This window comes from Hylobates moloch, unplaced genomic scaffold (assembly GCF_009828535.3).
Source record: "Hylobates moloch isolate HMO894 unplaced genomic scaffold, HMol_V3 SCAFFOLD_14, whole genome shotgun sequence".
Lineage (NCBI taxonomy): Eukaryota > Metazoa > Chordata > Mammalia > Primates > Hylobatidae > Hylobates > Hylobates moloch.
The window spans coordinates 69,960,781-69,980,749 of NW_026652289.1; the positions used below are offsets into that span (position 1 = coordinate 69,960,781).

General features: G+C 40.2%; 1 protein-coding gene across 5 annotated transcripts in view; it reads right to left on the reverse strand.

The window, feature by feature from the left end:
• The window catches only part of GOLM2 (golgi membrane protein 2), a 122,297-nt gene that overhangs the window by 66,189 nt on the left and 36,139 nt on the right, over positions 1-19,969 (reverse strand). For all 5 annotated transcript variants that reach the window (XM_032174184.2, XM_032174183.2, XM_058427870.1 and 2 more), the window contains exons 3-6: positions 15,601-15,703; positions 12,212-12,302; positions 6,478-6,622; positions 6,068-6,148 (exon numbers count right to left, since the gene is read on the reverse strand). In XM_032174184.2, the coding sequence (XP_032030075.1) occupies positions 6,068-6,148; positions 6,478-6,622; positions 12,212-12,302; positions 15,601-15,703 (420 nt within the window). The remainder of the gene's footprint in view (positions 1-6,067; positions 6,149-6,477; positions 6,623-12,211; positions 12,303-15,600; positions 15,704-19,969) is intronic.

Below are 19,969 nucleotides of genomic sequence, written 5' to 3' on the forward strand. Positions count from 1 at the left end.
TGAGAAGCTGAAACAAAATGCTAACCCTAGGTTTCAAGGGATATATATATATATATATATATATATATATATATATACTTTTTTTTTTTTTTTTTTGAGACAGGGTCTTCTGGCGTGTGATCTCTGCTCACTGCAGCCTCCGCCTCCTGGGCTCAAGCAGTTCTCCCACCTTAGCCTCCTGAGTAGCTGAGACTACAGGCGTGCGCCACCATGACTGGCTAATTTTTCTATTTCTTGTAGACACAGGGTCTCATCATGTTGCTCAGGCTGGTCTCAAACTCTTGGGCTCAAGCAACCCTCCCGTCTCAGCCAATCCAGCTGTAATCTCAGCTAAGATTACCGATGTGAGCCACTGTGCCCGGCCTCAGAGGTATATTTAAAGATAGTTTTGCACTGCTCTACCGTAATTTCTAGTATGGTCCTAGCTATCTTAAACAAAGCTGTCAGTATATATAACAGTCCATTTTTAAATTACAAGGATATATTTTTTTCTTTTTCTTTTTTTTTTTTTTTTTAAGACAGAGTCTCACTCTGTTGTTCAGGCTGGAGTGTGTGTAGTGGTGGGATCTCAGTTCACTGCAGCCTCTGCCTCCTGGGCTCAAGGGATTCTCCTGCCTCAGCCTCCCAAGTAGCTGGAATTACAGGTGTGTGCCACCATGCCCAGCTAATTTTGTATTTTTAGTAGAGACGGGGTTTCACCATGTTGGCCAGGCTGGTCTCAAACTCCTGGCCTCAAGTGATCCGCCCACCTCAGCCTCCCAAAGTGCTGGGATTACAGGTATAAGCCACTATGCCCAGCCAGGATATGTTCTTTTCTCTGCTTCCTCTTTGGGGTTACTGCCTCTATAGCTAACAGGACACCACATACACACCAGAACTTGCATTGACATTAAGAATTTTGGCATACACTACTTCAGGAAGAAAAGACAAAACTGAGGAAAAGGACTGGCAAAGAGGTTAAAAATGGGGCTATAATTACATGAAATAATAATAACAACAACTAAGTTTTTTTTTTTTTTTTTTTTTTTCGAGACAGAGTCTTGCTCTGTCTCCTAGGTTGGAGTGCAGAGGCATGATCTTTGCTCACTGCAACCTCTGCCTTCTGGATTCTAGCGATTCTCCTGCCTCAGCCTCCTGAGTAGCTGGGACTACAGGTGCCCGCCACCATACCCAGCTAATTTTTGTATTTTTAGCAGAGATGGGGTTTCACCATGTTGGCCAGGGGGTCGTGAACTCCTGACCTCAAGTGATCTGCCTGCCTCAGCCTCCCAAAGTGCTGAGATTACAGGCATGAGCCACTGCACCCGGCCAACAGAAACTAAGATTTATATAGCACTTGCTATGTGCCAGGCACTGTTCTAAGTGTTTTACATTTAAATTTCACAACATTCCTGTCAGGCTGGAATTGTTATTATTCTATTTTACATATAAGGGCAAAAAAATGGTCACATAATTGTTAAAAGATAAGAGCCAAAGGTTTGAATCTAGGCAATTTGACTCCAGAGACCATTGTCTCACCATTAAAGATAGCCTGATAATTCAACCATTCACATTTACTGGGACCCTGCTGTATGCAAGGCAGCATGTAGGGAGCTCAAGGTACAAAGATATGAAATGGCTTTCCTTTGTGTTTGCATTCGAATGATCACAGAGCTCAAAGTTTCCTTCTACCAGTTACCATTTCAAAATAATCTTTACACTCAAAATACTTCCTCAAATAATTAAGGATAATTGCTATGAAAAATGATTATCAAAGCAAACCACCAATAGTTTAAAGAGCTTCAAATATTAATCCAGGCCAGGCATGGTGGCTCACACCTGTAGTTGCAGTGCTTTGGGAGGCTGAGGTGGGAGGACTGCTTGAGCCTAGGAGTTTGAGACCAGCCTGGATAACACAGCGACACCCTGTCTCTACAAACAACGACAACAACAACAACAACATTAGCTGGGTGTGGTGGCATATGCCTGTAGTCCCAGCTACTTGGGAGCCGATGTGGGAGTACCACTTGAGCCCAGGAGGTCAAGGCTTCAGTGAGCCATGATCATGCCACTGCACTCCAGCCTAGGTGACAGAGCAAGACCCTGTCCCAAAAAATATAAATAAATAAAAATAAAAGTAAAAAAAAAAAACTTAATCTAGAGGAAGGCCTTTAATATGCCATGACAATGTAGAAAATGTCTGCGTATGGAGACATTTTTTACATTAACGATCAATTTACATAAAATGTTAATATACTTGGTGTTTTTCCCAGTTCCAAATTATATTGCTGCAACCATGTAAGTTGCATATGGCAAGTTCATGCTGTAAAAATCAGATATGAATTTGTTGGCATCTCATCAAAAGTAGCACTATTCATTCTTATAAAATCTAATAAAATTGGCCAGGCGCAGTGGCTCACGCCTGTAATCCCAGCACTTTGGGAGGCTGAGGTGGGTGGATCACGAGGTCAGGAGTTCGAGATCAGCCTGACCAAGATGGTGAAACCCCGTCTCTACTAAAAATACAAAAAAAATTAGCCGGGCGTGGTGGTGGGCGCTGTAATCCCAGCTACTCAGGAGGCTGAGGCAGAGAACTGCTTAAACCCGGGAGGCGGAGGATGCAGTGAGCCAAGATCGCACCACTGCATTCCAGGCTGGGCGACAGAGTGAAACTCGGTCTCAAAAAAAAAAAAAAAACTAATAAAATTGTTGTGTACTTTTTAAAAATTATTATTAAGAAAGCAGAAGAGGCAAGATAAGATTTCTATCCTGCTGGAGTGGTTCATGTATGAAAGACATTTGAAAACCACTGTCTGATAGGACAATATACCTAATAATGGTCAAGACAAGATCTCTAAGATCTCTTGTATTCCTATTTCATTTTACCCTAAACACTGGAATTTCCTGGTGGCTGGGTAATACATTATGACCAATGAGACATTGGTCATAATAAAATAAGTGGAGACATTACACATTTAGAGTAGTAATAAAATTTTAACTTGAAAAGTATGTGGAAACAGGCTGGGCGTGGTGGCTCACGCCTGTAAACCCAGCACTTTGGGAGGCTGAGGCGGGCGGATCACAAGGTCGGGGGATCGAGATCATCCTGGCTAACACGGTGAAACCCTGTCTCTGCTAGAAATACAAAAAATTAGCCGGGCGTGGTGGTGGGCACCTGTAGTCCCAGCTACTCAGGAGGCTGAGGCAGGAGTATGGCATGAACCTGGGAGGCAAAGCTTGCAGTGAGCCAAGATCGCATCACTGCACTCCAGCCTGAGCTACAGAGTGAGACTCCGTCTCGAAAAAAAAAAAGAGAGAGAAAAGTATGTGGAAATAAATAATAGAGGTTAAAAATTATATTTAAATACAAATAATACATTTTGCAGGTATATTACATGAAAAATAAATGTATGCAGGTAGCCAACTCTTGCTCATATCTGAATAGAGTGCTTCTATGTATCAGAAACTAGCAGTATGTCCTTGACAAAACTTTGGGTATAGTTTTTAAAATATACAAGCACAATGTAAAATAGATTAATCAACCTAAAACTCAACTGTGTCTAGGAATAGAGTAAGTGCTACAAAAATTTAGGAGAATACAGAGTTCCTGCTCTGAACATTTCTTTAAATTAACATCTAAGTCAGTGGTTCTCAAATTTTAGCATAGATCAAAATCACTAGGAGAGCTTTTTAAAACAAATTGCTGGGGTCCATTCCAAAATTTCTGATTAAGTAGGTCTGGAATGAGACCGAAGAATTTGCATGTCTAACAAGTTCCTGGGTAATGCTGATATACTGCTGATCCAAAGACCACACTTTAAAAATCACTGAATTACAGCTAGGCACCACAGCTCCCGCCTATAATCCCAGTGCTTTGAGAGGCTGAGGCAGGACTATCGCTTGAAGACTGGAGTTAAAGAGTAGCTGGGGCAACAGTGAGGCACCGTCTCTACAGAAATAAAAATATTAGCCAGGTGTGGTGGCATGTCCCTGTAGTCCTAGGAGGCTGAGATGGGAGGATGGCTTGAGCCTAGGAGTTTGAGGCCACTGTCAACTATGATCACTGCACTCTAGCCTGGGCAACAGAACGAGACCCTGTCTCTGAAAAAAATATATGTAATTTTTGGCTCTCTCTCTATATATTTTTTGGCTGGGTGCAGTGACCCATGTTTGTAATCCCAGCACTTTGGGAGTCTGAAGTGGGAGGATCACGTAAGCCCAGGAGTTTGAGATCAGCCTGGGCAACATGGTGAGACCTCGTCTCTACAAAAAAATAAAGAAAATAGGCTGGGCATGGTAGCTGATGCCTGTAATCCCTGCATTTTGGGAGGCCAAGGCAGGCAGATCGCTTAAGGCTAGGAGTTCGAGACCAGCCTGGGCAACATGGTGAAAACTTATCTCTACAAAAAAACTATAAAAATTAGTCAGTTGTGGTGGCACATGACTGTAGTCCCTGCTACTCAGGAGGTTGAGGTGGGAAGATCGCTTATACCCTGGAGATTGAGGCTGCAGTGAGCTGTGATCATGCCACTGCATTCTGGCCTGGGTGACAGAGCGAGATCCCATATCACAAAAATAAAAAAATAAAGAAAAGAAAAAATAAAATTAGCTGGGCATGATGGCACACACCTGTAGTCTCAGTTATTCAGGAAGCTGAGGTGGGTGGATAGCTTGCGCCCAGGAGATCAAGACTGCAGTGAGCCATGACTGCACCACTGCACTCCAGCATGGGTGACAGAGTGAGACCCTGTCTCAAAATTTTAAAAAGAGGCCGGGCTTGGTGGCTCATGCTTGTAATCCCGGCACTTTGGGAGGCCAAGGTGGGAGAATCACTTAAGGTTAGGAGTTCGAGACCAGCTGGCCAACATGGTGAAACCTCGTCTCTACTGAAAATACAAAAATTAGCTGAGCTTGGTGGCACACACCTGTAATCCCAGCTACTCAGGAGGATGAGACAGGAGAAATGCTTGAACCTGGGAAGCTGAGGTTGCAGTGAGCCAAGATCGCGCCACCGCACTCCAGCCTGGGCGACAGAGAGAGACTGTATCTCAAAATTAATTAATTAATTAATTTTTAAAAATCACTGGATTACTTCATTGTCTTACAAAAAAAGCTTGCTAATTCTGATTCTTTATTTTCAAATTCATGTTACTGCTTTTGTCCTTACCTTTATTTTAGGGGAAATCACTATGAATTGGAAACCCATAAGAATTTGAGAAGACAATAAAACTATACAAATGAAGGATAAATATTTCATTTATTTGATCTAAACATTCAGGAATTTCAGTCATGTACAACTAGCTATAATCACAGAAGTAATTACTGAGACTGAGAAGAAAAAAAATCAGACAAAAGCAGCAGAGGCATGCTGTTAATTTCTTATTTTTCTACCATAATAAATTGGAGTCAGCAGGGAGGAGTACCATTAATAGCCAAGAAACATAGATATGGCAAGAAAAACAAAGAAGAGACACGAAGGAAAAAAATGAAGGGGATTAGGATAGCAGCAAGTGGGATCAGGACTTCAAGTGAAAATGGATAAGAAGCAGACACATTAAGGAGGAAAGAGACATACAATGCACAGAAGTGGCCAGAAAAGAAGAAAAAAAATGTTAAACAAACCATCCAAAAGTGTGGGGTAATTCACTAAAAGGACAAGCCAAGCCCTCAAAACTAAATAATTAAATAACTCTTATTAGGGTATTACTATGCCATATTAAAGCACACCAACAACACAGGAATCTGGGCACATTTGGTAGGAAAGAAAAGAGCCATGCATACTTTTAGTAAACATAAATGACTTTATACAGTACAACTGTCATAAGCAAAAACTCTGAGTCACAAGGAAAAGATTCAAATATAGGTGATTCTTATCAAGGCAAAAACAAGTATTTTATATATCTTAGCAAAAAATTTGATAAAAGTTGGATCCAAAAAAAGTCCTGGCAATTAATGGGTACTTAATTAAGTACAAATATCAATCATCCAGATATCTGTGACTTTTCAAAGTGTTACCCAAAAAGAGAATGGGGTCACATGAAATGTATTATCATCACTTTAGTTGAATTCTCTAACAATTTTCACTCACCAGGGGGAAGATCATCAACTTTTGCTAGGTCATTCTCTTCTATTCCAGGCATCCCTGCATCACCACCTCTTTTGATTTGTTCTGCCCAAGTAACAAAAAGATAGAATTCTATCATTTTTCTTACATAATTTGAAAATGTTTTGAAGGAATGTAACAATCAGTTTCTAAAAGTAATAGGCTACATCAACTGAACATTTTTATATCTTGCTTTGGATATAGCTGTAACTCTAAAATAACTTACTCTTTTTTCTCTTCTATCAAACGATCCCAATTTGAAACAATGCAGACACTTAATCACGTGTGAACTAAAATAAAACAATTTTCTTTATGATTGAAAATATTCACTACAAAATGGGAAGAAAAAGTCAATATCCTATTAATAGAAAACAAAAGAATAATAACAATAATACCTTTCCCATGTGGAATATGATTGCTTGAGGGTTCTTCATTCTTATCTGCAACATTCTCAGCAATTTTTGGAATATTTTTAGGTACTACTTGATCATTTATATCCAATTCTTTTCCATCATTTGATTGAATCTTGTGGGCCTCTTGCTGTTAGATAAAGATTTGGTAACAACAAGTATTTTTCAGTTCAAATTGTTAAACCACCGACACAACTATTAATTAAATGTTCTGAAACAGTTCATCTTATAAAACATATACCATGGGTTCAAATAATGAACAATTGGAGATGCAGGATACATTATGACTCTGCTTGGCTATGCTGTGGTGTGTGATTCTGCAAGACAGCCTGCTGAGTACTATAGGTTGCCCTGATGGCCTACAATTGGGCATCTTCCTGGGTGCTATGGGCAGGGTGGGTTCTCTGTAAGCATATGTTAGAACCAAGCAGGATAGCAGAAAGGAGGAGACTGGTACACAGGTGCTTCTTCAAGAGCAAGGGTGAAAAACAGGCAATCTTCTTCCTAAGTGTGCTGGCCACCGAAGCACAGCAAGTAATGGCAGGACAATAAACAGGTCAGTGCTTTCTCCAACCTGTTCCTAACCTAGCATCTTCTTGGAAATGTGAATCTTCAGGTATATGATTAGGCCTAACTCAATTCTCTTCGTGGACCAGTATTAAGTTTGCCTCCGTGGAAAATTGGGAGCAGCAAGGACTCAAGTACACAAGCTTGGGATGCCATATATAGGTTCCTCTAGTAAACATTTAATGCGTCCATAAATGCTTTGTAAACTCTAAAGCAGTATGAAATATAATTCTTGGTAATGTTATAAAAATAGTACGAAAAAATCTATATATTTATTTATTTATTTATTTTTGAGACAGAGTCTTGCTCTGTCGCCCAGGCTGGAGTGCAGTGGCGTGATCTCGGCTCACTCCAAGCTCCGCCTCCCGGGTTCATGCCATTCTCCTGCCTTAGCCTCCCGAGTAGCTGGGACTACAGGCGCCCACCACCACACCCGGCTAATTTTTTGTATTTTTAGTAGAGATGGGGTTTCGCTGTGTTAGCCAGGATGGTCTCGATCTCCTGACCTCGTGATCCACCCACCCCAGCCTCCCAAAGTGCTGGGATTACAGGCGTGAGCCACCGCGCCCGGCCACAAGAGCCAAATCTTAAGAGTGTGTCACAATAAAGGAGAAAGAGTACTCTGACAATTAGGTGTAGGTATTCCAGTGTCCTGGCATGTAAAATCAACAATAAATATTTGCATTGTGCTTCATAGTTTCCAAATTGCTTTCATAGCTGTCCTCTAGTAGAAATAAAATTAATAGTTTTGAGAAAAACAAAACTGAGGTATTAAAAAGTTAAGCAGTTTGGGCCAGGCGCGGCGGCGCATGCCTGTAATCCCAGCACTTTGGGAGGCCGAGCTTTGGGCATGCCTGTAATCCCAGCACTTTGGGCAGATCACAAGGTCAGGAGATAGAGACCATCCTGACTAACACGGTGAAACCCCGACTCTACTAAAAAATACAAAAAATTAGCCGGGTGTGGTGGCGGGTGCCTGTAGTCCTAGTTACTTGGGAGCCTGAGGCAGGAGAATGGCTTGAACCCGGGAGGCGGAGCTTGCAGTGAGCCGAGATCGCGCCACTGTGCTCCAGCCTGGGCAACAGTGCAACACTCCATTAAAAAAAGTTAAGTAGTTTGGGCCAGGCACAGTGGTTCACGCCTGTAATCCCACCACTTTGGGAGGCAGAGGTGGGTGGATCATGAGGTCTGGAGTTCGAGATCAGCCAGACCAACATAGTGAAATCCCGTCTCTACTAAAAATACAAAAATTAGTCGGGCATGGTGGTGCACGCCTGTAATCCCAGCTACTCAGGAGGCCGAGGCAGAAGAATCGCTTGAACCCAGGAGGCAGAGGTTGTAGTGAGCCGAGATCGGGCCACTGCACTCCAGCCTGGGTGATAAAGCAAGACTCCGTCTCAGAAAAAAAAAAAAAAAAGAAAGAAAATTAAGCAGTTTGTCCAAAGTCACAAAACTAGAGAACTGTGAAGAAGGAATTCTAACCACAGTCTTTCTGACTCCAAATCCCACATTTCCTGTAAGTTGGTAAGCTATAATCAATTCTGATAGTTTAATCATTGATGAATGAAATGATAAACTGAAATTTTTGAACATGTCAATATAAACACCAAGGATGAGAAAATCTATGAGGTACAACCTGAGCAGCCAGCTTGCATCTCTGTGCATCTTCACTATAATGCTATCTCATAAGGCTATTGCTATAGTACTCTTCATTCTTTTGCAGATGTGGATAAGACAAATATTGAACAAAAGTAAAAGTCAACAAGCTACTGTTCAAAAATACTTTTCCATTGAAAATAGTTAACAAAGATGTTGTATCTTTAATGCATTATTGACAGTACTTTCTACGAATGGACAATATTAATATTAATAAAATAAGATGCTTTTCTAGATACAATGTTTGTGATTTGGTTAGGGGGCCTCCTGATTGTTTTTAAAATAAACTTCTTATTCTGAAATAATTTTAGATTTACAGAAAACTAATCACCCCTTACCCAGTTTTCCCTAATGTTAAAATCCTGTTAACCTACCATCCATAAGTACCATGATACATTTGCAAAACTAAAAAAGAAAATCAGTATATTATTAGTACCTAAACTCCAGACTTACTTAGATTTCACCAGTTTTTCCACTAAGTCCTTTTTCTGTTTCAGGATCCAATTCAGGATACTACACTGCATTTATTTTAATTTTTTAATTTTTGAGATGGAGTCTCGTTCTGTTGCCAGGCTGAAGTGCAGTGGCGCAGTACCGGCTCACTGCAACCCCCACCTCCCTAGTTCAATGGATTCTCCTGCCTCATCCTCCTGAGTAGCTGGGATTACAGCTGCCAGCCACCATGCCCGGATAACTTTTTGTATTTTTAGTAGAGATGGGGTTTCACCATTGGCCAGGTTGGTCTCGAACTCCTGACCTCGTGATCCACCCACCTTGGCCTCCCACAGTGGTGGGATGACAGGCGTGAGCCACCACCCCCGGCTACTACACTGCATTTAAGTCCTCAGGTCTCCTTAGTCTTCTCTGGGCTATGAGAGTTTCTCTGCCCTTATAGCATGAATGCAGTAAACAAATAAGCATGGCTGTGGCTCAATAAAATTTTATGTATGAACACCAAAATATAAATTTCTTATAATTTTCCCAAGTACTAAGATAATTTTCTCTTGATTTTTTTCAACCATTTGAAAATGTGAAAACCACTTTTGGCCTCTAAACAGTACAAAAACAAGCAGCAAGCTGAATTCAGCCTGCGGGCTATAGTTTGCTGACTTCTTTTCCAGAGTCATTTCTATGATAGACATGTGGCTGGTTAATTAATTTTAAAATTAATAAACAAAAAGATAAAGCCCTGAATACAATTTATGCTTATTTCATATAGCTAACATTGGATTTGTCTCTATGAAAACTCAAATTACACAGAACCAACTTGCTATAGTAGTTAAAGAACACGAAATGAAGGGTGGGGAGTAGAATTAGGTAGCTGATCTACAGGGTAAGGGCTGATGTGCTACCTAGAAAGGAGAAGTTCTCTGGGCACCTCAATTCCTGCCATGCCTTGTTTCATTTAGGGTAGGATAATGGCAAGGAAGACTTGGAGAAGCATTAGTTAATTAATAACATAAAAATAGCCTAGTATAGAAGAACAGAAAGAGAATTACACTGGCTTGGAAAAAAAGGGAAAGCTCTCATCTGTATTCCTTAAGAGAACAGAAGAGAGCGGCTGGGCATGGTGGCTCACGCCTGTAATCCCAGCACTTTGGGAAGAGGCCGAGGTGGGTGGATCACGACATCAGGAGATCGAGACCATCCTGGCTAACATGGTGAAACCCCGTCTCTACTAAAAATACAAAAAATTAGCTGGGCGTGGTGGCGGGTGCCTGTAGTCCCAGCTACTCGGGAGGCTAAGGCAGGAGAATGGCGTGAACCTGGGAGGCGGAACTTGCAGTGAGCTGAGATCGCACCACTGCACTCCAGCCTGGGCGACAGAGTGAGACACCATCTCAAAAAAAAAAAAAAGAATAGAAGAGAGCAAACTTATTCCATTATTTATATACTACGCTTATAATGACACAATTGCAATAGCAAACCTCTCTTCCCCTTCCTTTTGTGTTCCATTATGTTCTTTAGATCCTCCAGTGTCTCAATAATACCTTTTGGTTGCCCTCAATGCCTCTATTATGGTAGCTCACTCAGGCCTGCCTTCGTCCACCAATCCATCCTTAAACACCTCTTCAAAGTAGACTGCAGATAGGCAGCAGGTATTCCACTTTGTAGATTCAAAAAATGAAACGGAGAAAGAAATGACACCCTCTATATCCTACTATAAAATTGTGAAAAAGCTAAGAATGAAAACCTGATATCCTTAACTTCTATTCCTTTAGTTGAGATGCTACCAAAGAGCAAAACAAATACTTTTCACTATTAAATCTTTTTTTCCTTTAAATCACAAGAGTTCATAAAAATCATGCCTAGTCAGGTAAGATTACAGGGTATAAAAAAATGAATCGGCCGGGCGTGGTGGCTCACGCCTGTAATCTCAGCACTTTGGGAGGCCGAGGCGGGCGGATCACAAGGTCAGGAGATCGAGACCACCCTGGCTAACATGGTGAAACTCTGTCTCTACTAAAAATACAAAAAATTAGCTGGGCGTGGTGGCAGGCGCCTGTAGTCCGAGCTACTTGGGAGGCTGAGGCAGGAGAATGGAGTGAACACAGGAGGCGGAGCTGGCAGTGAGCCGAGATCACGCCACTGCACTCTAGCCTGGATGACAGAGCGAGACTCCGTCTCAAAAAAAAAAAAAGAAATGAATCATGTCCTTAATAACTAGTAATCTTCAGACAATTTCCTCTATTGCTAAAAGAATCTTCATAATACATATTAACTTAAAATGAATTAATAAAAGAATTTGCTCCCCCCAAAAAAGTATGAATCGAATTGGTTATAGTGGCTAGTGTCTCATTTCTGTGCTTTAGGAAAGGGTGTCAGAATAACAGAGACTGATAATAAAGGAAAAAGCGTTTCTTTTTTTTCTGTTTCTCAAATGCATAAAAAAGGAAGTAGTTGATTTTCAGTAAAAAAGTTGCCCACTTTACAATCTGAGAAATATATTAACAACAAAAATTATTTTTTTAAAAAGATGGATATTTTGGTTCAAAATTAATTTATTATTATTATTTTTTGAAACGGAGTCTCACTCTGTTGCCCAAGCTGGAGTGCAGTGGTGCGATCTTGGCTCATTGTAACCTCCTCTGTCTTGCGGGCTCAAGCGGTTCTCCTGCCTCACCCTCCTGAGTAGCTGAGGTTACAGGCATGCACCATCAGGCCTGGCTATATTTTGTATTTTTAGTAGAGATGGGGTTTCCCCATGTTGGCCAGGGTGATCTTCAACTCCTGACCTCGAGTGAGCTGCCCACCTCAGCCTCCCAAAGTGCTGGGATTACAGGTGTGAACCACCACGCCTGACCAGTTTTAAGAATTAAGATTACATTTTTGCAAATGTTTACTCAGAAATAAAGCCATTGTAAATTACTTTTGGAATTAGGCTGGCTGGAAAACTTAAAATATAATGTTTTGTGACAAAATTACAATTTTAATTTCTAAATTACCATGATTTATAACAAAAATGTTTAGATTTAAGTATATTTTTAAAATTTACCTTTTGTTCCTGTAAAAACTGGTCTGCTAACTTTTTAATATTTTCTTCATGCTGTGCTCTCAATTCCTTGATCTGCTGTCCACACTGAAAACTAAATTACAAAGTCATTCTTTTAGATTATATTATCTTGGATTGGATTCTCAAAGTTGTCCAGAAGTTGACACATACATAAGAAAGATAAAACATTCAGTTAGCAGGGGAGAGTGGGCTGGAAAAAACAGAATATATAAATAGCTCACAATCAAAACTTTTAAAATACTTGAACTTGTAATAGGAGGTAGATAATACTGATAAAGCTAATTGAGAAAACAGAAATTACAAAGATAAAAACAATTATTATCCTATTTTTCCATAAATTGCATCTATAAAAAAAAACTTTCAAAACCAACTTCAATCACAGAAGAGAAAAATACTATAGAAGAGAAAACTGTGAGACCAATTTATAGTAACAGATGAGGAAAGCTAGAATTATGAGAGTTGATAAGGAGTGGCAGCAGAAGATTCATCCAATAGTTAGTAGTTTAAACACTAATAAAAGGCTAAACCATAGAATACTAGGAATGAAAGAAACTAATAAAGAAGATAGACTGGTGCCATCAAGAGAAAGTGAACAGCAGCAAAACAGATAAAGATGGTAACTTTCTGCTAGCCAAGTAGTCAAAGGATACACATAGACCAATCATGCAAAAAGAAACAGTTAACAAATATATAGAAAAATGTTAACTTTCACCATTATAAAATGCAAATTAAACCTCCTATATGTGGCTAGGCGGGGTGGCTCACACCTGCAATCCCAGCACTTTGGGAGGCCGAGGCAAACAGATCACTGGAGGCCAGCAGTTCGAGATCAGTCTGGCCAACACAATGACACCCTGTCTCTACTAAAGATACAAAAAATTTAGCCAGGCATGGTGGTATGTGCCTGTGGTCCCAGCTACTCAGGAGGCTGAGGCATGAGAATCGCTTAAACCCAGGAGGTGGAGGTTGCAGTGAGCTGAGATTGTGCCACTGCACTCCAGCCTGGGCGTCTCAAAAAAAGAAAAACACAAAACAAAAACAAAAAAACTCACCAACTTCCTATATGTATATATATATAGTAGTATCTTATTCCTATACTAACAAAATTAAATTAGAATTAAAACCAAATTTGGTAGGGCTATAGGGAAATACCTACATTATAAATGAGTACAATCATTTTAGAAAGCAATCTTTCATCTATGCTGTAAAAGCAACAAAATTGGTAAAGCATTCTTTTTGAGGAATTCTATATTTGAGAAAATATACCACTGAAATAACATAAGGGGAGGGGAAATCTTTATTTATTTTTTATTTATTTTTGAGACAAGGTTTCATTCTGTTGCCCAGACTGGAGTGCAGGCATGATTATGGCTCACTGTAGCCTCAACCTCCTGGGCTCAAGCGATCCTCCCACTTCAGCCTCCCGAGTAGCTGGGACCACAGGTGTATGCCAGCATACCCAGCTAGTTTTGGGAAATCTTTTTTGCATAGACATTTTTATAGCTGTGATAATCTTTTTTTTTTTTGGAGATGGAGTTTTCCTCTTGTCGCCCAGGCTGGAGTGCAATGGCGTGATCTCGGCTCACTACAACCTCTGCCTCCCAGGTTCAAGCAATTCTCCTGCCTCAGCCTCCCAAGTAGCTGGGATTACAGGCATGCACCATCACGCCCAGCTAATTTTTTCTATTTTTAGTAGAAACGGGTTTCTCCATGTTGGTCAGGCTGGTCTCGAACTCCTGACCTCAGGTGATCCACCCGCCTCAGCCTCCCAAAGTGCTGGGATTACAGGCATGAGCCACTGCACCCAGCTTTTTTTTTTTTTTAAAGAGACAAGTTCTTCATGCCTGTAATCCCAGCACTTTGGGAGGCCCAGGGGGCTCAGGAGATCGAGACCATCCTGGCTAATATGGTGAAACCCCATCTCTACTAAAAATACAAAAAATTAGCCAGGTGTGGTGGTGGCACCTGTGGTCCCAGCTACTCAGGAGGCTGAGGCAGGAGAATGGTGTGAACCCGGAAGGCAGAGCTTGCAGTGAGCCAAGATCGCGCCACTGCACTCCAGACTGGGCGACAGAGTGAGACTCCATCTCAAAAAAAACAAAAAACAAAAAAGACAGTTCTCACCCTGTTGCCCAGACTAGAGTGCAGTGGCATCATCATGGCTCACTGCAGCCTCAATCTCCTGGACTCAGGCGATCCTCCCACCTCAGCCTCCCATGCAGCTAGGACTACAGGCATATGCCACCATGCCCAGCTAATTAAAAAAATTTTTTTGTAGAGACAGAGGTCTCACTATGTTGCCTAGGCTGGTCTTTTAACTCCTGGGCTCAGATGATTCTCCAGTCTCAGCCTCCCAAAGTGTAAGGATTACAGGTGTGAACCACCATAACCTAGCGCCCGCCACCACGCCCGGCTAATTTTTTTGTATTTTTAGTAGAGATGGGGTTTCACCGTGGTCTCGATCTCCTGACCTCGTGATCCGCCTGCCTCGGCCTCCCAAAGTGCTGGAATTACAAGCGTGAGCCACCGTGCCCGGCCTAGCCTGGGATAGTCTTAAAGTGAGAAAAGGAAAACTCCTACTGTGGTCCCACAATTGGAAGAGACTACAGAAGTTTTGGTACATTAACATGCTAGAATAATATATTACCTCTACATACGTTAAATCTTTAATCCTATAGACATGCATAAAAATACTGAATACTGTTACATTAAAATACATATATTTAAGTAAATGTATAATGATAACCTACAAGAGTAAGAAGTTGGAAATGGACACAAAATGCTTTAAAATATGGCAAATCTTTCTAACTTTTGGTGTACAAATCTAAAAAATATCTTTTACCATAAAATTGATTACAAATATAATAAAAGTTTTAAGGTGTGATTGCTAGAAAGGCCTGTAAGAGGTTCCCCAACCTCATCACCAAGTGTAGAGGTATCAGCAAGAGGGCTGACATGCAGAGCAGGAAAAGCAGCCAGCACTCAGTCCCTCAGCTCTTCTGGGAACATCTCCCAGTGCTGGTTTCATCTTCTGGATGCCCGTCAAAAAGAATCACAAATCTTCTTTCCATCTTTGCCACATCTAATAAAACTCAGAGCTTGTAAGATTTTCTGTCTCACAATGAATTCTACAACATACACAAACTAAACATGCCCTCTAAGAGATACTTCATGCTGTTTAATTTTTCAAAATAAAAGAGTCTGGATTTCAAAGAGCTAAAGAAAGATAATAGAAAAGGAATTTAAAAGGCTTAACAAAATGAAAGAGAGAAAAAAAGGAAAACAAAAGTCAGAGAGAAAGAAATGAACTGAGTCCAAAAGTTGGACAAATATTTTACATTCATAAACATATGTCGCATGTAACAACTTACCTTTCATATTCTAACCTCTTCACAAGGTAAGTATTGTTCTTCCTATAGTCCTGAAGCTGGTCTTCTTGTCGAAGAAACTCCTGACGAAGCTCGGCAAGTTGCTCTATCCACCCAAGGTAAGAACAAAAGGAATCAAGTTCACTCATTGTAATGATTCCTATTCAGAAGCTATGGGATTTTTTTTAATTATACATAATTCTCAATTTCTTTAGTAATACTCCCAGGAAATTAAATTATATAACAAACACCACATTTAATAGCCTTTTGTAACACATTCATGGTCAGTAAAATGTATTCATTTATTTATTTGAGATAGGGTCTTGCTCTGTCACTCAGGTTAGAGTGCAGTGGTGCAATCTTGGCTCACTGCAACCTCCACCTCCTGAGCTCAACTGATCCTCTCACGTCAGCCTCCCAGACAGCTGAGACTACAGGTGTGCATCACCACATCCAGCTAATTTTTGTATTTTTAGTAGAGACGGGTTAGCCATGTTGCCCAGGCTGGTCTCGAACTTGTGGGCTCAAGCAATCCAGCCACCTCAGCCTCCCAAAGTGCTGGGATTAAAGGCATGAGCCACCACGCCTGACCGATAACATTTATTTTTAAAAATATATAGCTTCAGTGGCTTTCACATCAACCCAAAATATTCTTTAAATTACACATCGTTACACTTTGTATAGACACATGCTAAGCTGTGGAGACAATACAGAAAACTACCTATCTCTTCAAACCTATCTGCTTTATTAAAGTAGGAAAAAAATCACACTTTTTAGATATGTTTACTATGGTTACAAATTTTAAGTTTTCTTTCTCATTTTAAATCACATTCGACTACCAACTTAGGTGCCAATCACTTTAGATACATTTCTAGTTCGGCTATAGATGGTAGCTCTACATATCCCAAAATTCCATTTTCAAAGCTCATAATTTCTGGACTAGGACTGAATTTTTTTAGTGGAAATGAATCGCGTAAAATTCGAAACTGGATAGTAAATTATAACCTGGCCAAACACTTGTTTGTAAATGTTTAATCCATAATCACCAGCCACACATGTTCTAGCTTTCATTCCCTCATGATCTAAGCCTACAGACAAAAGAAATGCAGGTGGAAAAGAGTAAATGTTAATTTCACAGATAGGTGATTTTAAAAACAGCTAACAGCCTTAGCAGTTAAGCAAAAGTAGTATTAAGATAATTTTTAGAAATGAAAACAGGGGCCTATACTGTATAAGCAACAGCTATTAAGATTAAAATATAACTTCTAGCCATAATGTACCAATACTATAACATCTGTTTTTTACAGAAGGGTTATAGAATTAGTCTCATTACTCTAAAAGCACTCCAAAAATACTTGGGAGATATACATACAGCCACTTTCTTGAGTAGAAAGGGAGATATAGATATATACGTGTATTTATAGAGATGAGGTCTCACTATTTTGCCCAGGCTGGTCTCGAACTCCTGAGCTCAAGCGATCCTTCTGCCTCAATCTCCCAAAGTGCTGGGATTACAGACGTGAGCCACCATGCCCGGCTGTTTTTAAAAAGCAGATGTTGGGGCTGGGCATGGTGGCTCATGCCTGTAATCCCACCACTTTGGGAGGCCGAGGCGGGTGGATCGCCTGAGGTCAGGAGTTTGACACCAGCCTGGCCAACATGGTAAAACCGTGTCTCTACTAAAAATACAAAAATTAACTAAGCATGGTGGCCTGAGCCTGTAATCCCAGCTACTTGGGAGGCTGAGGCAGGAGAATCACTTGAACTCAGAAGGTGGAGCTTACAGCGAGCCGAGATTACGCCACTGTGCACTCCAGCCTGAGTGACAGAGCGAGACAAAAAAAAAAAAAAGCAGATGTTGGCTGGGCACGGTGGCTCACGCCTGTAATACCAACACTTTGGGGGGCCAAGAAGGGTGGATCACATGAGGCCAGGAGTTCGAGACCAGCCTCGCCAACAAGCTGAAATCCCATCTCTACTAAAAATACAAAAATTAGCCAGGTATAGTGGCGCATGCCTGTAATCCCAGCTACTCTGGAAGCTGAGGCAGGAGAATCACTTGAACCCGAGAGGCGGAGGTTACAGTGAACCGAGATCATGCCACTGCACTCCAGCTTGGGCAATAAAGGAAGACTGTCTCGAAAAAAATAAAACTATAAATAAAAAAAAATAAAAAAGCAGATGTTTTTAAACAGCAGATGTAAACATATAATTGCATCCATGCAAAAAAAAAAAGACTAGAATAAAAATATATCAAAGTGCTATTAGCGAATGTGTTTGACAGTAGGATTTTGAACATATACTTTTTTTCTATACTTTCTAAATTTTATTGTGGAATTATAACTGTGGCAATAACGAAGAATAAAAATTTAAGTCACAGAAACATCTGCTGAGACATATAATGTTTAACAATATGCATAATAATTATTGTATAATAATCAAGTATGAAAAAATCAATGATTCATATAAAATATTTGTAGTTAATCATTATCTTTGCATATTCAAGCCACATTTTAAATTTTTCTTTTCTTTTTTTTTTTTTTTTGAGACAGAGTCTAGCTCTGTTGCCCAGGATGGAGTGCAGTGGCATGATCTCAGCTCACTGTAACCTCTGCCTCTCAGGTTCAAGCAATTCTCCTGCCTCAGCCTCCTGAGTTGCTGGGATTACAGGCACCCGCCACCACGCCCAGCTAATTTTTGTATTTTTAGTAGAGACAGGGTTTCACTGTGTTGGCCAGGCTGGTCTCGAACTCCTGACCTCATGATCTGCCCACCTCAGCTTCCTAAAGTGCTGGGATTACAAGTGTGAGCCACCGTGCCCGGCCAAATTTCTCTTTTCATAATATTAATTCTCCAATATATAAACATGGCTGATTTACCCCCCATCTCAAATAAAAGTGATGGATCTGTGGTGGCCAAGTAGCCATAAAAAACCCTTTCAGCTTGTTGCCTGATCCCTGTCTCAATCTCCTAAGATACAGCAGGCCAGAGGTACCAGAAACCCTGGCCCCAGCTATGAATGCTGATTCTATAGAGACGATGAGATCACAGTAGGAAGCAATAGCAGAAAGCCTTGTGGCTAAGGGATTGAACTAGCCAGTTCAGTAAACCTGTGCTCAGGCTGGATAGTTTCTAGAACTGAAAGCTAAATTTAAAAACTGTAACTAAAAAACAAACAAAACAACAACTATCAGAAAGAGACTTCAATTGGTGATCTTTAGGACTCATTCTCCTCAGGAAAAAGGGAACAAAAGGATTACAGTCCCTTCTGATTCAGGCTATGCTGTCAAATACCTGAAATAGCTTCAGAATGAACCTGAGGCTTAGTATGATTCTTAGTAAGATTCTTGGATGGCTTCTCTGCGCCCCCCACAAAGCTTCCCATTGATGGTATTTGAAATTCATCTATCAGGAAATAAAATTTTCCTTTGTAATTGAAGATAAAAGACTTAAAATATAACTGACAAAGAAAAATAAAACATTAATATGAGTTTTAGCCCATGTAAAATATGATTATTTCCTGTTTGAATACAGAGAAAGATCATAAAGCAGGGAGGTAATTGGTGATTTCCAGTAGGTCAAAACAGAGATTTGCAAGGGGAAAAGTAAGCATACCAGAAAGCAAAACAAAGGAGAAAGAGTATCAGGAAAAATAACTAATGGATACTAGGCTTAATACCTGGGAGATGAAATAATCTGTATAATGAAGCCCCATGACACACGTTTACCTATGTAACAAACCTGCACATCCCGCACATGTACCCCTGAACTTAAAATAAAGGTTAAAAAAAACCAATTTTACTTTTGACTGATTGGCATGTGTTTTCTTTATATGAACCCAGAGATACTCTGTCTAGCGTGGCTGCTCCAGGTCACTGTAGCAGAACGCTTAGAGTAGGTTAACACAAGTCAGGTTGATTGTACAGGACGCTCTATTTTTGAAAGCAACACCAGTTATGTTATAGAAAGACATGGCTGTACTCCCTTAGTTTAACTTCAAAAGATTAGGGATAGGTAAGAAATGCGTTGCCTGGGGCCAGCTTTAAAAAAAAAAAGAAAATTACTTCTAGAAAACTTTGACTTCGAACTTTCTTTCAGTAACAGGCATAAAAACAAGGTAAGCTAATTAAAATAAATCTGATAGTAGAATGTCAATTTATTATCTCAAGGATTAGAAAAACCAACTGTCATTTCTTTTATTTCCAAGAAAATATAAACCATCAAGTGTCTTAGTGTCTATTAATTCTACTATAGCAGATATTAATTTTAAAGACTCATATAGGCAAGTTTTCAAGAAGTTTGTTTCAGTAGAAATCATTCCAAGTTGCAAAAGTCACATTATTGAAATTCAATTTTAAATTTTTAAATTCAA